Source organism: Manacus vitellinus, unplaced genomic scaffold (genome assembly GCF_001715985.3).
Source record: "Manacus vitellinus isolate BGI_N305 unplaced genomic scaffold, ASM171598v3 scaffold_7_pilon, whole genome shotgun sequence".
Classification (NCBI taxonomy): Eukaryota; Metazoa; Chordata; class Aves; order Passeriformes; family Pipridae; genus Manacus; species Manacus vitellinus.
The window spans coordinates 9,676,545-9,690,905 of record NW_021940813.1 but is presented as its reverse complement, the minus strand read 5'-3'; the positions used below and the strand labels follow the sequence as shown (position 1 = coordinate 9,690,905).

The 14,361-nt window shown below is 37.5% G+C and overlaps 1 protein-coding gene across 2 annotated transcripts in view; it reads left to right on the top strand.

Moving 5' to 3' along the window:
- POLA1 (DNA polymerase alpha 1, catalytic subunit) overlaps positions 1 to 14,361 on the top strand; it is a 195,831-nt gene that overhangs the window by 116,458 nt on the left and 65,012 nt on the right. For both annotated transcript variants that reach the window (XM_018084261.2, XM_018084260.2), the window contains exon 34: positions 12,579 to 12,695. In XM_018084261.2, coding sequence (XP_017939750.1) covers positions 12,579 to 12,695 — 117 coding nt within the window. The remainder of the gene's footprint in view (positions 1 to 12,578; positions 12,696 to 14,361) is intronic.

The window sequence follows — 14,361 nt, the reverse complement described above, 5'->3', positions numbered from 1 at the left end:
TGAGTTTTTTAAAGGCCCACTGTTCCAGAATTCATTTTTATTTACATTTACGAAAGCAAAAATCAGTCTGAAAAGATTAAAAGTTCTTCATAATCGCTAGTCCTCAACAATTACATACAAATATATAGAGGGAATGGTCTTCTGCACTTTAATGCTGTGAATTTCTTTTCGTCTTTCCTTTTTTATTCTTGGGAGTGGCAGGGGGAGCGAGGGAAGAGGTGAAGAGGATTAAGGGTTTTTCCTTTTTTAATTATTTCTACTTTTTGTTTTTAAATAGCTACCTGGAAATTAATTCTTAAAACTTTGGAGAGCTTGTGTGAGAGCAGCATGAAAGCAAAGTAAACCTGAACAAGTTTGTGGGTTTACATTCTGCATCACCTAGCAACCCCCTGGCTCAGCCAGTTCTCTCCTCTGCCCCCAGTCCTGTTTACAGACCATTCAGACTGCTCTTCGAAACCATGAAAGATATTCAGTTTCATTAGTGCCATTCTCAAGGAGAAAATAATTAAACTTAAATGAACAAACACTGCTTAGTGATGCTTTAAACTTCTCTAGTTTAAGGTGACCAGACTGTTGAGACCACTTTCTCTGCCATTACCTTTCACTCTTTTGAGCTCCTCTAAACTTGCCTACCCATGTATGTGCTTTATAGTTTTTAAAGTTTTCAGAACTGTATTAACTCCTTCAGTATTTAGAGATGTTCAGAACCATATTGCAAAGGTGTTTCACACAAACAGTCTTTTTGTCTCTTTACCAACTTGAGATGTACACTGGAGCTGACAAACCTTACTGTTACTGCCATGTACATGAGCAAAACCTCTGTTTGTTCTAATTTTATATCTGATGTCTTGCAGGAAGTTCGCCATGACAAGTCTGAGACAGGAAAAATTGAAGGACTGTACAAATGTTTGAGTGGAGAAGGAAGAAAACAGATTTGTGGAAGAAGTGGGGGGAGGAGAGTGTTTTTAGCTTTGTAACCAAAGTAGAGGCATGGTTTTTAAGAAATCTTTGAGTTCTTACTATTTGTATGCTGCTAGATTCTTTAACAAGCAATTGTGGATGGGCTGTATGAGCTCTTTATGCTTTGCTGACAGTTGACAGACAAAGCAAAATTTTTTCTGAGGCAAGGTACTGTACTTAGTTATGACCTATTGTACCCTAAGAGTAGGGCTTGCTTTGAGTTGTATGAATAGGGAGAGTATTTTGGCAAAGTGGACTTAAATATCCTTCTAGAGGTTTTAGCTCTCAATACAGAAATACATAAGACATCCTTCACTGATCCTTTTCTCGTACTTTTCCATATGAAGTCATTTTAAGTATTTCTTCTCTCAGTTGCTTGCTCAAAATTCAATTTAGCTGTTTTCAGATTGTCTTAAGTGAAATAAAATTATTGGTAATAGCTGCTTCTCTTTGTGAGCAGTATGTCAGCCTGTGAACACTTATGCTCTACTTTTTAATCTTTAGGGGCATGTGTTTTGGTGCCTAGAACCTTATTTACTGAAGATAAGAAGACCAGGGTATTGGATTTGATGTGAAGTAAAGCAGAACATACTGGCTAATTTAGTTTATAATGTTCAACTGTTAAAGTTGGAATTTGTCCACTTGTGGTGCTATTACATGTGTTTAAATGAGGGCCACTGTTTGCATCAAATCTGTCATAAGGGTTTGGAGTGCTCTATTATTCTTTCAGCAGGCTGATGACAGAGCCTGGTCTTTGCACAAATGAGATCAATAAGTTTCAAATAACTTATATGAAAGACGTGACTGTACATTTAAAGGTGTCTTTTTTAAAAGAAAATCAATTTCTAATAGCATGTAAAACTCTGACATTGACCTACAAGATATTTTTCACTTCTGTCTTGTTTGGTAAGTTTGTTTAAAACATCTTTTACGTTAGCTTGAGCGTTTGAGTTCTTGAGGGGTTGGGTAAGGGTGCATTTCTCAATGGTTATCTGCTGCTTTGGTTACATACACACACTTCCGAGACTTTTAATGGTAAAATTGATATGAAATTTTCTTTTGGTCTTTCATGGTTTCCTCCATTCTACCACCCCCCCCCCTCAGATCTGGATTAGAATGCAATTCAAGTTCTGTTATTTTGGAGTATTCAAAATTACAAAATACCATTCCTGAAACTCTGTATCATTTTCAGTAGCCTGTAAATAGGCAGATGATATTCTGTGGCTGACTTTGCATGACAACAGCAGTGCATTGCTGATAGGACTGTGAGGGCATGCAAGTACTGAAAGGACTCCTAAGAAGTATGCTGTGGGACATAATTTTGTTGTAGCCTAAATCCTCTCAAGTTAATGTCCGTTTTCTGTGATATCCAATACAAACTTGGGGTGTTTTAGACCACACAATTGGCAGCTTCCCTTCTCTTAAGTGAGCTGGCCACCTGGAATCTACATCAGTGCTTTTACTGTTACCATATCATCAGCTTTTTCAAGATAAAAGGTGTTCTAAGAAACTCAGGTAGTATTTGTGCCCTCCTTCATGCTTGCTTTAAGGTAGCAAGTCATTGCCTTCAGTTGCAGTTTGTCTGGTTGTTTGGACCTGCATAATCTGGTCCTTCAATGGTGTGATTCCATTGACTCCAGGTGCCTTTGGGTCATTTTGGGCTGGCAGTTTTCCAGTGCAGAACTGAGACAACAGATATGAATGTTTCTGAGAGCAGGAGGTTTAAGTGTTTTGGAGAGTGTGTCCTTCTCTTTTACCAGCATTGGGTGGTGAAGTGATCATTTGCCTTCCAGTAGGAAGTTACTAGCTGAGATGCTTCAATTTGATAACATTTAGTGTGCTTCCTGTGATAATAACACTGGATATATAACCAACCATCTCCAGTATCTGTACTGCTTTCAAGTAATACACTTTTAAAAGCATATCTCACTGTTTCATCTTTCATTTAAGTTTTGTATTTTTCCTAGAAGATCTTGTCTATCTGTTCATCAGCTTGGATAATGCTGAATTCAAGAGGAGTAGAGTGAACCATCCAGGAAAGGAATTTCCTTTCTTTGTAAGAGTTTTGTTATCCACTCCATCCCACAGCTAAACTCTGATCAGTTATACAGGCCAAAACTCAAGAAGCTCTGAAAATAAGGAAATGCTTAGAAAAGAAATTGAAATTGCATCTTCATCTTCCATTAAAGTGAGGCAGCATGAAATGGAGTGTGAAATGCTGTGGTCACTATTTACATTTGCCCTAAATTGGATGATCAGGTAGCATTAGACTCTAAAAATACTCATAGAGGGAAATGTAACCTATTTTTTTCTGGATGAGGAGCTACATATGATATTTATTGTATAGAAAAAGAAAAATTAATACAAAGTCAGTGACCAAGAGTTGAGTTGATAAAACAGGTCTTTCTCTTGTCATCTGAAAAGTCATATACGACACTGGATCTATGATCAGATCTCTTAATGCATTATAGTTAGCTTTTTGTATTAATTTCAGGAACTAATTTCAGTTGTTGTTACTATAATAGTTACTAAAAAAATTTACATTACCAAAATGTATACAACACTCAACAAAATACCAGAGAACATAAAGTAAGCATTGTCTGGGTAAGGGATTTAAGCTGTAGGGTAAATTTATAAAGAAATCTAAACAAACCGAAGGTGCTTCACTATTCTAAGCATTTGCTGCAATATCTTTGAGAATAAGAAGCTTGAAAGCATGTTTAACATGGTACCTATCCCACTTAAAATAAAAAAACAAGAGCTCTAGTCAGCCAGCATCAATAGTAGACTCTTGACCCAATTTTTTTGTAAAACAATCTATTTGAAGAGTCTGGGAAAATATCAAAGGAATCTGTTATTTGGAGATGATTAAATGTTAGTTAGGACAGCAGTATAAAACCTTGAAACAAAACATTCTCAAAGGTCATCTTTGTCTTACGTACTGAAATTGGAGTATAAATATTTTAACTTAGTTTTAAGATGTTTTTGACTTAAAAGTTTCAGTTATGCCTGATGGTTCAAGAGAACTTGCACACACTGTGAAATTCTTTTACATTTTAAAATTCTGGGATGGAGTTCAGACATAACCTCTTCTCTAGAAGGGATCTATTGAACCTAGCATTAGGGCTTCTGACTGAGTGCAATTGGATCTCCTTATGGTAACATATTAAATAAGTAGAGAGAGCTTCTCCGGAAATTTCTTTTTAAAATTTTGGTGAAGTGGAAAAGAAGGCTGGAGTGACTAGTACTTCAGTAACAATGTCTGTTCATATACTGCTTTGAGATGTAAATATGTTCGAACTTACTAATTGAAGAGGCTTTACAAGTCCCCTGGATTTCCTTGAAAGATAAAATGAGATCCTTCTCATGGTCTCACAGATACATGTTTTTATTAGTGGTTGGTATCTGGTTTGTGGAATATCAAGCCTTGCAGGATCCTGAAAAAGTTGCTGGCCCAGAATTCTGCGTCACCGATTGCTTCTAATTCCATTACTCCAGTTGTTCTGTTTGGTTTGCATGATTCTTGTCAACAGAGTGTGCCTGTTTATTCCTTGTCAAGAAGATTATCATTGATAGGAAAAATGCCAGAACAGATAAGATGCTCCTTACAAAGGCTCCTTCTGATGGTGATCATTTTGTTAGGGGGTGAGGAAGGAAGGGAAGCCTGACAGTTCATTTTCCATATATGACACTCTTCTGTGACAGCATATTCTTCTTTGTTTCCCTCAAATTTCTTTCTGACAAAATTATCTTAGAATTTCACCTTGATGAAGAATTTACTTATTCTTTTCTTTCCCGTGCCCAAAGAGGGGGATGACCAAGAGGTAGGTTTTTAAACATATGAAAGGTGGTCCTTTCATATGTGGACCTAGTCTTTTATAAATTGAGATAATCTTGTCTCCAGGTTGTTTGTATTGGTAGCTACAAGTTCCAAAGGAATGGCTGTCTCTGCACAGGCTCTCAGGAGATGCATAGACTTGACAAAGTCAAATGTCTTAAGGTGTCACGTGTGTGGAGTCCTCCTGATCAAAGTGTTCTACAGTGAGTCTGCTCTGGTAGTCTCACCAATAAATTACTCCATCTGTAAGATCAATCAAGCAACTATTGATGTGCCTTTGTACTTGCTCTGGAAGGACATTCAGGATAAAGCAGCTGGCTGGAAGCAGCCACAGAAAGTACACAAAGCAGACAGGCACCAGGACACTGCAAAGAGTTACTTTTCCTTCAGAAGAGAATAGTGTGTTTCTGTTTATGCCAATACCAGACTCATCAAGTCCTCTATCTTGAAAAACCCTTTCAAAAATTTAATGAGTCTATGCCTCTCCTATGTCTAGCAGCGGTAGAACCTGTTTCTTTGTAAGAGTGGTCTTCTGAGGTTTTTATCAGGTACATTTGCCCATGAAAAAAGTGGGATGTTGCCTCAAGAACCTAAAATACGCCAAACTTCACTGTAGTGGTGGAATCACCCTCCCTGAAGTGTTCAAAAGGTGTGTGGATGTGGCACTTGGGGCACTTGTTTAGCAATTGGACTCCATGATCGTAGAGGTTTTTTCCGACCTTAGTGATTCTATGATTCACATGGCTAAGTAGGTAAAGTTTTCTGGTGAAGTCTCGTTTCACTATTTATGATAGCATCCCTGACCTGAGGGGATTTCTTCTTGGCATTGTAGCAGTGGCAGGCAGGTGTCACCCAAGTCTGCGTTGTCTGAAAATTCCAGTGTGTGACACTAGTTCTCACACTGTCATTCAGATAGTAATTGTTGCTGCTATCTCACTAGGATGGTGCAAATGCATTGGATTGTATCAATGTTATTACTAGAGTATTTCTTTGTTCTAAACGGGCAAAAAAGCAGATTAGGAATTGAAATTACTTGAAAGTAATTTGGTTTCTGGTACACAACAGAGAAACTTTCCTAACTTTACAGCAATAGCTCATCTTTAAGTCAATATTCATACTACCTTTCATGTTTAAAGATGTAGCTACTACTAGTAGTCAAAACACTTGCCAGAGAATGTGCAAACAGAGGGTTTGGCTGTAATTCCTGAGAGGCTGTCTACCACTAAGGAAAGTTTGTCTATCTGTTACCCCAAACACTCAGCTATTTACAGAAGACACAGAAAGGGAGAACACACCTGTGATGTGGAACAATTATTGTGGTTGGAACTGATAACTTTCAGGCCACTGAGTCAAGTCCTCTGTTGCCATGATGAACTGCCTGATTTTATTTCATAAAATCATCTATCTTTTAACGTTACATGGGGGTATTTATATGTTTGATAGTGTACCCAGTAATGCAATATTATTGGAACCTCATCCTTCCAGAGGGTTTAAAGACACTTCAACCAGATTTGTCCTGTTAGGAAATGCTATCCATAATAATGGACATTGGCAGGAAAATGGGTTTTGAAGCTTCTGGTCTTGAAATGAGTGAAAATAATATGCTTTTGTAGGAGTAGTATAAAAAAGGAGGTCAGTGTGAAATTAAAGTGGCCTGATTAGTGACTCACAACGATGTCCTGATCAGAAAGTTTTCATTGCATTGTCTCTCACATTCAGCCTTGCAAAAACTGGTTTGCTGATCAGTGACATGAACAGCAAGCTTATGCTGGTTGACTTGGACAGTACGTTCAGGTTGGGTTCCTACATTTCCCTTCTGGTGTGTTTGGTGATTTAAGGTGATAATTTCAGCTCTGCAATGCTGAAGCCATGGATTTTGAATGTAATATGCTCAAGGTCAGGTCTCCCAGCCATCTGGAGATTGGACATCATCCAGTAAGATCCCATTATCTAAAGCCCATGTTAAAATTGTCTTCAATGAGGAGAAAGATTGTAGAGAAGCAAGCACAAATTACAATTAAATTCAACTCCAAAGTAACTGATAGTGACTTGTGAATAATTTTCAGTGCTTTGTGCTTTTTACTACCACGTTTTTTCATTTCATATGAACTTCCAAAGCGTTGTAGTGCCTTAGCATCCAGACTGTCCAAAGGCAGGGACAGATGCAGAACTGAAGTGTCCTAGAGAAGCACATCCAGTTTTCTGCTGTAGCAGGCAGCCAAGCTACATTGTGAAATGTAGTTTGTAAAAACTATTAAGATAAGGCTAAATGAATGTATGTTGTTGACTCCTGCAACTTCTGTTTGACAGGCTGTTCTGAAACCACTTGCCTCTGTATGTTGGGGTAATATTTCTAATGCTTGTTGATCATTAGAATGGAAGAGGCTAATTCTCAAGAACAGACTTAAAGAGAAACAAAATTACTTTTGACTTGCAAATTTCTCCCCTTTAGCTACAGTTCATGGACGTAATACTTTTGAGGGATTTTCTTTTATATTTTGCATTTGTTTCAGGGTTTTTTTTGCATACTTTTTATATTTTAAAATGAACTAAGCATTTGTAGGCAGAATGTTTGGAAACGCTAGTTGCTTTTTTTTTTCCACTCTCTATCAACTTGTATTTCATTTCCCACAGTGTTGCAGATACCAAGTAGAACAAAGCTGAAGATTTCCTATTATGATTTTGTTTGATCTATTGCAAATTAATTTACAGACTCAGTGATAGCTGCTGGGAAATGAAGGATTGGTTTTGTTTGGTCAGTGAAGATGACAGACATGGATCAAATAAGAGTTAACAATAATGCACTTGAACAGATTGAATCAGAACATAATGCATGTATTGAATTTGATTGCAACATGCATGGCCATGGAAAAGTTTTTTGTTTAAAACAAATCAAGGCTATGGCTTAATTATCAAAGCAAAACAAGAGGCATAAAGACCTACATGTTTCTGATACTGCTTTTTTTTTCAAAAATAGCTCCCTTCACACAGTTATCTACATGTTTAGTTTCCATGCATAATAGCAACAGTTATTGTTGTCATATGTTAAGAGAGATTAACAGATAGTAAGTACAAACAAAAACAAATAAGGTCTGAATAGAGAGGTGACAAAGAAGAAAAGGCCTCTTTAATGTTAATTATAACTGGTAGGAAGTCTATACAAATGATATTAATTGTTTTCTATATGAATTGAAGGAACATTTAGTATCTATGCAATGTGTTTGGGCTTTTTATTGTAGGCAATACTTTTAAATCTTCATTTTTTAAATATATTTTATTGCAATATGTACTATTCAGTGAAACTTGTTTTTATCATTATTTCTTAGTAGCTGAAAACAAGTATAATAGTAAGCTGTTGATTCTGAATGGTTATTTTTATCCTACTGTTTTTTTACTTTAAGCACCTGTATTTTGTGACCAGCAAAGCTCCCAGTGCTTTCTTTAACAGTGACTGCATTAGACTGGTACAACTGCATAAAGAAACTCACTTCAAATATCATTAGTCAGTGGTAGTTTAGGGGGACCATCTGTGCATTCCATTGTAAGACAGTGGAAGCAGTACCTTGTGAGTGGTGTAGTCCTTTGTTTCTTAATTGTTAGCTAAAAATGCCAAAAGGTGGCAGAAAACACATTTACTTTTATTGTGCATTATTTTGATGCTTGTCTATTTTTGAGTATTCTGTTCAGCTGAAGCTGGGATGGTGCTCCCATTCCAGGCTTTGTTTTTTCAGTTGCACTTGCATTCCCTAAGTATCTTGCTATCTGGCAGTTTCTATGCTTTGTTTTTCTAGTATAATAAATTGTTTCAAAGTTCAAATGTAGTCATTTAATACGTTTTGAGTCATGAGTGTTCTCTTCCTGCACACAGAATCTTTTCATAGTTACAGCTGAAACAATTACACTCTTTAACAGGAGGGGTTTGGAATGGGTGAGGACACCCTCTGCATCTCCCCCTGCCTGGCTGTGTATTTGAAGGCCCTGCTTGTGTCAGACTGCTGACAGATGTTTCATAGGTAGAGATGCCACATAATAAGCAAATGTGACATAAACAACTTTCTATACAGAGCATAGCTTTTGTCTCTAAAAATTAACTTAGTGGAAGATCTGTGACAATTCATTATCCTTTCCATAAATTTTTTTGTTCTCCCTCACTGTGGCTCTAATGATATTCTTGGTACTCACATAAGTGAGTGCCCGAAGATCTCATTGCTATTCTTGAGTAGCTTTTTTTTCTGTAGAAGGTTATTCCAAGTCTGTCAAAACTGAGTTATTTAAAAAATGTGAGGCAACAGATAAACACCGTCCTCTTTTAAAAATAAATGTGAGCCTCATTTGCAAAACCAAAACCAAGGACTGTCTTTTTCACTTGAGGCTCATTTGTGCCTGCTGACTTCAGAAGACACAGGTCAGGTGTCTGTGTTAGGTCGTGTCCTAAGTTAGGATTTTTCACAATGAAGCATGTGCTGATGAAGTAGCTCAGTCTTATTGAGCAGTGTCTTATCTTTATAATGTTAGTTCTGAAGTATTTGTCATAAATAAATTGTATATGACAAGGAAGGCAGTACTAGGACTGCTGGGGCAGCAGTTGTGCAAGAGACCAAATTAAATTCACAGGTTTTTGAATTCTTGAAATTTTCTCATTGTGCAGTATTAAATATGTAGTTATTTACATTGCTAATCTACAAAACAATAAAACTCAAACTTAGTGATCAGATCACTAATTACACTGTTTCCAACCCCCCTTATTTTATTAAGAGCATCTAGATTAGGGAGGATTTGCCTCATCCCAAAATCTGTTAGGTGAATTGGTTTTTGGAGATGATTTTTCTTCCTCCATTTACTATAAACAAATCATAGGGTGACCAGCTTAAACTGGTTATCAGGCTTTTAGATATCAAAGTTGGGTGAAATGAATCTACCTGCTTATCTTAATAGACTCTTTCAATTCCTGCATTATGGACTTGAGCACACATTTTAGGAAGCAATTTGCATTGCTGTTGGCATGAAGTTCCACACACAGTTTTTTTGGTCTGGCAACATAGACATAAAAACTCTGCTGTGCAAGGGCAGCAGGAAGTGTTTTGGTGGACTTTACACCAAGTGGGATAGTATTGAAATTGTGATATGGCTGGAAAAATGGTGAAAGAAGAGAGGTCTCTGCCATAAATGAAGTAAAGGATTTGAACTTTCATCTTAAAAAGATACATAAACAAACAAAAAGCCTGAAATAGCCTTGGAGAACTTTTGAAATTATTATGGAAGATATTTTTAAGTTGAAATTTAAGTGGAAATTAGGTATAAGTCATCGCCAGAACATACAGTTGGAACAGCTTGTTGAAGAGCCAGTGAGAATGGAATCAAGCAACTTTTTGAGTTGTTGTCTGATTCCTAGTATTTCCATGAAAGTACCAGGAATTCTGGTACAGTTAGGTTTAACTTCTTCACAGGAGCTACAAAAATTTTGGAAACGGGCAAAAATAAGCAGTCACTATTCCCTGCACAGACATGAGCAGCTGATGATCTGAAATGCAGAGTTTGCAGGGCTGAGCTGCTCGGGGGTGGTAAAAGCAGGAACTGCTTGAGAAGAGTTGCAGATAGACTTTGTGATACTGACTGGACTTGTCAGTTAACACTGGAAGATGAAATCTTCTGCCAAGTAATGTGAAGTAAGGCAGATGCTGAAAAACCAATCCTAATTTTGTATATAGAGTGTGTATTGACTTACAAGGGAAGAATAAAATTACAATTCTTGGATAATGATAAATACCTTTCTGGAAATGACTGCTCAAATGCTCAGTAGTGCTCTAGGCAAACAGAACTTGAGGAAAGAAAAGAACAGAGAGCAAGATGGTAAATACCATTTTGTTTCTGTATAAATTCATGTTCATCTAGCATCCTAAATACTGTGTACAATACCGGTTTCATCTCCCTCCCCATTTGTCCTCTATTTTCCCCCCAGTCCCCTCATTTCAAAAAAGACTTGGAAGAGATTCAGAGAAGGGCAACAAAGATTTGGAGTGATTTCCATGAAAGGAACAACTGAGTAAATTAGGACTGTGGTTTGGAAAAGAGTTTGATTGCAGGTGATGTGATGGAGGTCTGTAAAATCATGAGTGGCATGGAAAAAGTGAATGCAGAATGATTTTTCCTAGTCTCTCCTGATACAAGGACTAGAAGGCATTAAAAGAGAAAGAGTGTGTGTGTTCAAGAAAAGTAAGATACTTTTTCATATAGGGTGTAGTTGTTCTGTAGTATATTGCAGATGCTAAGTTTCAATTGGTTGAAAAAGCACTTGAAGTTCATTGGGGTGGGAGTAATAATGCACCCAGTTGCCACTGAATACAGAGACAATGATTCAGGTGGTCCTTGAGCCATTTCCAAAAGTTGGGAAAATCTTTGGAAGAGTTTAACTGTGTGTTTTCTCTTATGCTATTCCTTTGTATCTTATATAGGTGGTTCTTAGAGATGAGGTGTAGTGTTGTTTTTAGCCTATGGTCAAACCTGGCACAAAAATTGCATCCTTACCAGTCCCAGAATCATTCTTTGTTTCATACTCTTAAGAAAAGCCTTTTGTATTGTCTCCCTGAGCTTAGATAGAGCAAACTGGCTCAGATTTTATTCCATTTTAACTCAGGAAAATGTTAGTTTACATTGAAGTCCCGAAAGCTTTGTAAAAAAAAAATAAAAAAAATATTTGAAAACAAAGAAGAAGGGAAAGCTTCTGGCTGGCATCAGAAAACAGAAAAGTTAAAATTGTTTTTCCTCCTCTAAAGTGTAAGCAAGAAAATGGCACTTTACTTAAACATTTAATTTATTAAAGGTCTATGAGATGTCCTGCTGATTGGTCTACATAGTTGGATAAAATAATCCTGTTATTTTAATGCCTCATCTGGAGAAGAGAAGAGGTTTTGGTATATTTCAAAGAAAGGATGACTGCAGTGATCATAATGTGGGATTTTGAAACAAGAAGACTTCAGCTTTGTTCTCTGCCTTGTTTAAACAAGGACCATAGAATCATAGAATCATAGAATCATAGAATCATAGAATCAGCTGGATTGGAAGGGACCTCTGAGATCATCAAGTCCAACTCTTGATCCGCTCCCGCTGTGGTTACCAGACCATGGCACTAAGTGCCACATCCAGTCTCAGCTTAAAAACCTCCAGGGCCAGAGAATCGAGCACTTCCCTGGCAGCCCATTCCAATGCCTGATTACCCTCTCTGTAAAGAAATTCTTCCTAATATCCAACCTAAACCTCCCCTGGCAGAGCTTAAGACCATGCCCTCTTGCCTTACCGATAGCTGCCTGGGAGAAGAGACCAACCCCCACCTGGCTCCAACCTCCTTTCAGGGAGTTGTAGAGAGTGATGAGGTCTCCCCTGAGCCTCCTCTTCTCTGAGATGTACAACCCCAGCTCCCTCAGCCTCTCCTCACAGGACTTGTGCTCAAGTCCCTTCACCAGCCTTGTTGCTCTTCTCTGGACCTGCTCCAGCACATCAATATCCTTCCTGAACTGAGGGGCCCAGAATTGGACACAGTACTCAAGATGTGTCCTCACCAGTGCTGAGTACAGGGGAAAAATCACCTCCCTGGACCTCTTAGTCACACTGTTCCTGATACAGACCTTCATCTCTTTATACGTATTATAGTATCAGATTCACAGAGGATGTTAAAGTTTTTTTCTTCCTTTAATGTGATTTGTTGTTTAGGTGGAATAAAAAGAGGTTATAACTTGAAATTATGGTAAAAAGTTATTTTCTTCCATGTTCTCCCTTTCTGCAGGGTTGGTTAATATGTGAGGAGCCAACTTGCCAGAATCGAACCCGTCGTCTTCCCCTGAGTTTTTCCCGGAGTGGCCCTGTGTGCCAGGCCTGCAAGAAGGCTGTTCTGAGACCAGAGGTGAGTGTTTTAGTACAAAGCTTTGACAGCAGTGGAGCCAGACTCTCATGAAGTTCACCTGGCTCTCAGTTCTACCTTTCAAAGGTAGCAGGATTAAGCAGGAATTTTTTAATTGGTTTATTAGTTTAAAGGGGCCTGTTTATGCTTTTCCTGCTCCACATTTAAGCTGCATCCTCACTGCTGTGAAGAGAGCATACCATGCAGCTGCTGTGTTTGGAAGTTTTCCAGCTGACGAGCATTTGGTCAGCAAACTAGAATTTGCTGGAATGTTTCTGCCAGAATACAGGTAAATTAAAACAGACAAACCCAGAATACAGGTAAATTAAAACAGACAAACAAAACCAGCCTTCCAAACCAAAACCAACTACCTGCTTTTCTGCTGACTGGTTCTTACCTAGCTGAATTTGGTGTGGAGAAGCTGGAGGTGAGCTTTCATGCCATCTTCTGGGGATTCTCTAAGATGGTAAGGGTTTTCAGGAGATGAGAAGCTCTGGGTTCTGCACATTTGAATTTGGTTCCATGCCTGAAAAATGTAGAAGCTTCTAAACTTCACATTGAGCTAGATGGTATGGTCTTCCAGAATATAGGACTTCCTGTTGGTTCTCTTGGTTTCTGAGATTAAAGGAAATTGATTCTGTTTCATGTTTTAAAATTCTGGCAAAACACTTACAATTGGTAAGAAAAAGAGGAAAAAATGAATTTAACACTTAGAAATATTGACAATTTACATAAAATGACCAAAGAGAGGGTGAGAGAGTCTGTAAAGAAAATTGTAAATCTATGATTTCAGGTTGTAATAAATCTTTAAATTATTCTTACTTACATAAAATTTAAAAAAAAATCAGGAATTTGTGACGGGGCTGTTAAGTGAATGATCTGAACTGTATTGTTTGATTTACCATATGAGATTTTTTTGATCCCTCTTATTCAGTACTGCAGATGTAAAAAGTCCAAAGGATAAGTGTCAGTAAAAATCCAGGAACTGAAAGAGCATTGTGAAAGAAAGGCTAATCAAAAGCCATTTTTTGCATTAGTGATAAGTTAGTGTTCAGGAATATGAGAAGGCCAGATAATGAATAGCATTAAAAAGTGGATAAAAATGAGGAAGTTCCCAAACTCCTAGCACAGGAACCAAGTTATTTCAGATTAAATTAAAAAGGAAGAAAAGCAACCCTTTCACCTGTGTCATAAATCTGAGTATATAACTAAGAAATTTAAAGTAAATACCAGTGGAAAAAGAGACCAAGGCTTATATGGTTATTACAAGTGTCCAGTCATGTTAGTTATCAACAAAACTTATGAAGAAATTCAGGTTTTGATCCGATTTCTAGCTATTAGAGAGATGGATGAGACCTCTAAGGAGATTATTCTGCCCTCTGCTACCTCTGCATTCTCTCACATTCTTCCAAAGTGCAAATGCATTAGCCTGCATAAGCATAAGATGCTCCACTGAGTAGTAGGATCTTTGCTCTCATCTTGCATATTAGTTGCTGTTGAGCATTCCAACATTTTTAGATAATTATTTAGTGCTGGTTAGAGGAACAAGTGGCAATATTTTCTAGTTGCAGTTTCTTATACTATATGCATGTTTTGAGAGACTGAATATATATTCTGTAGTCTCATATTCCAAAATCTTTAGCTTTTTTAGCTAATATGAAATTGTTCA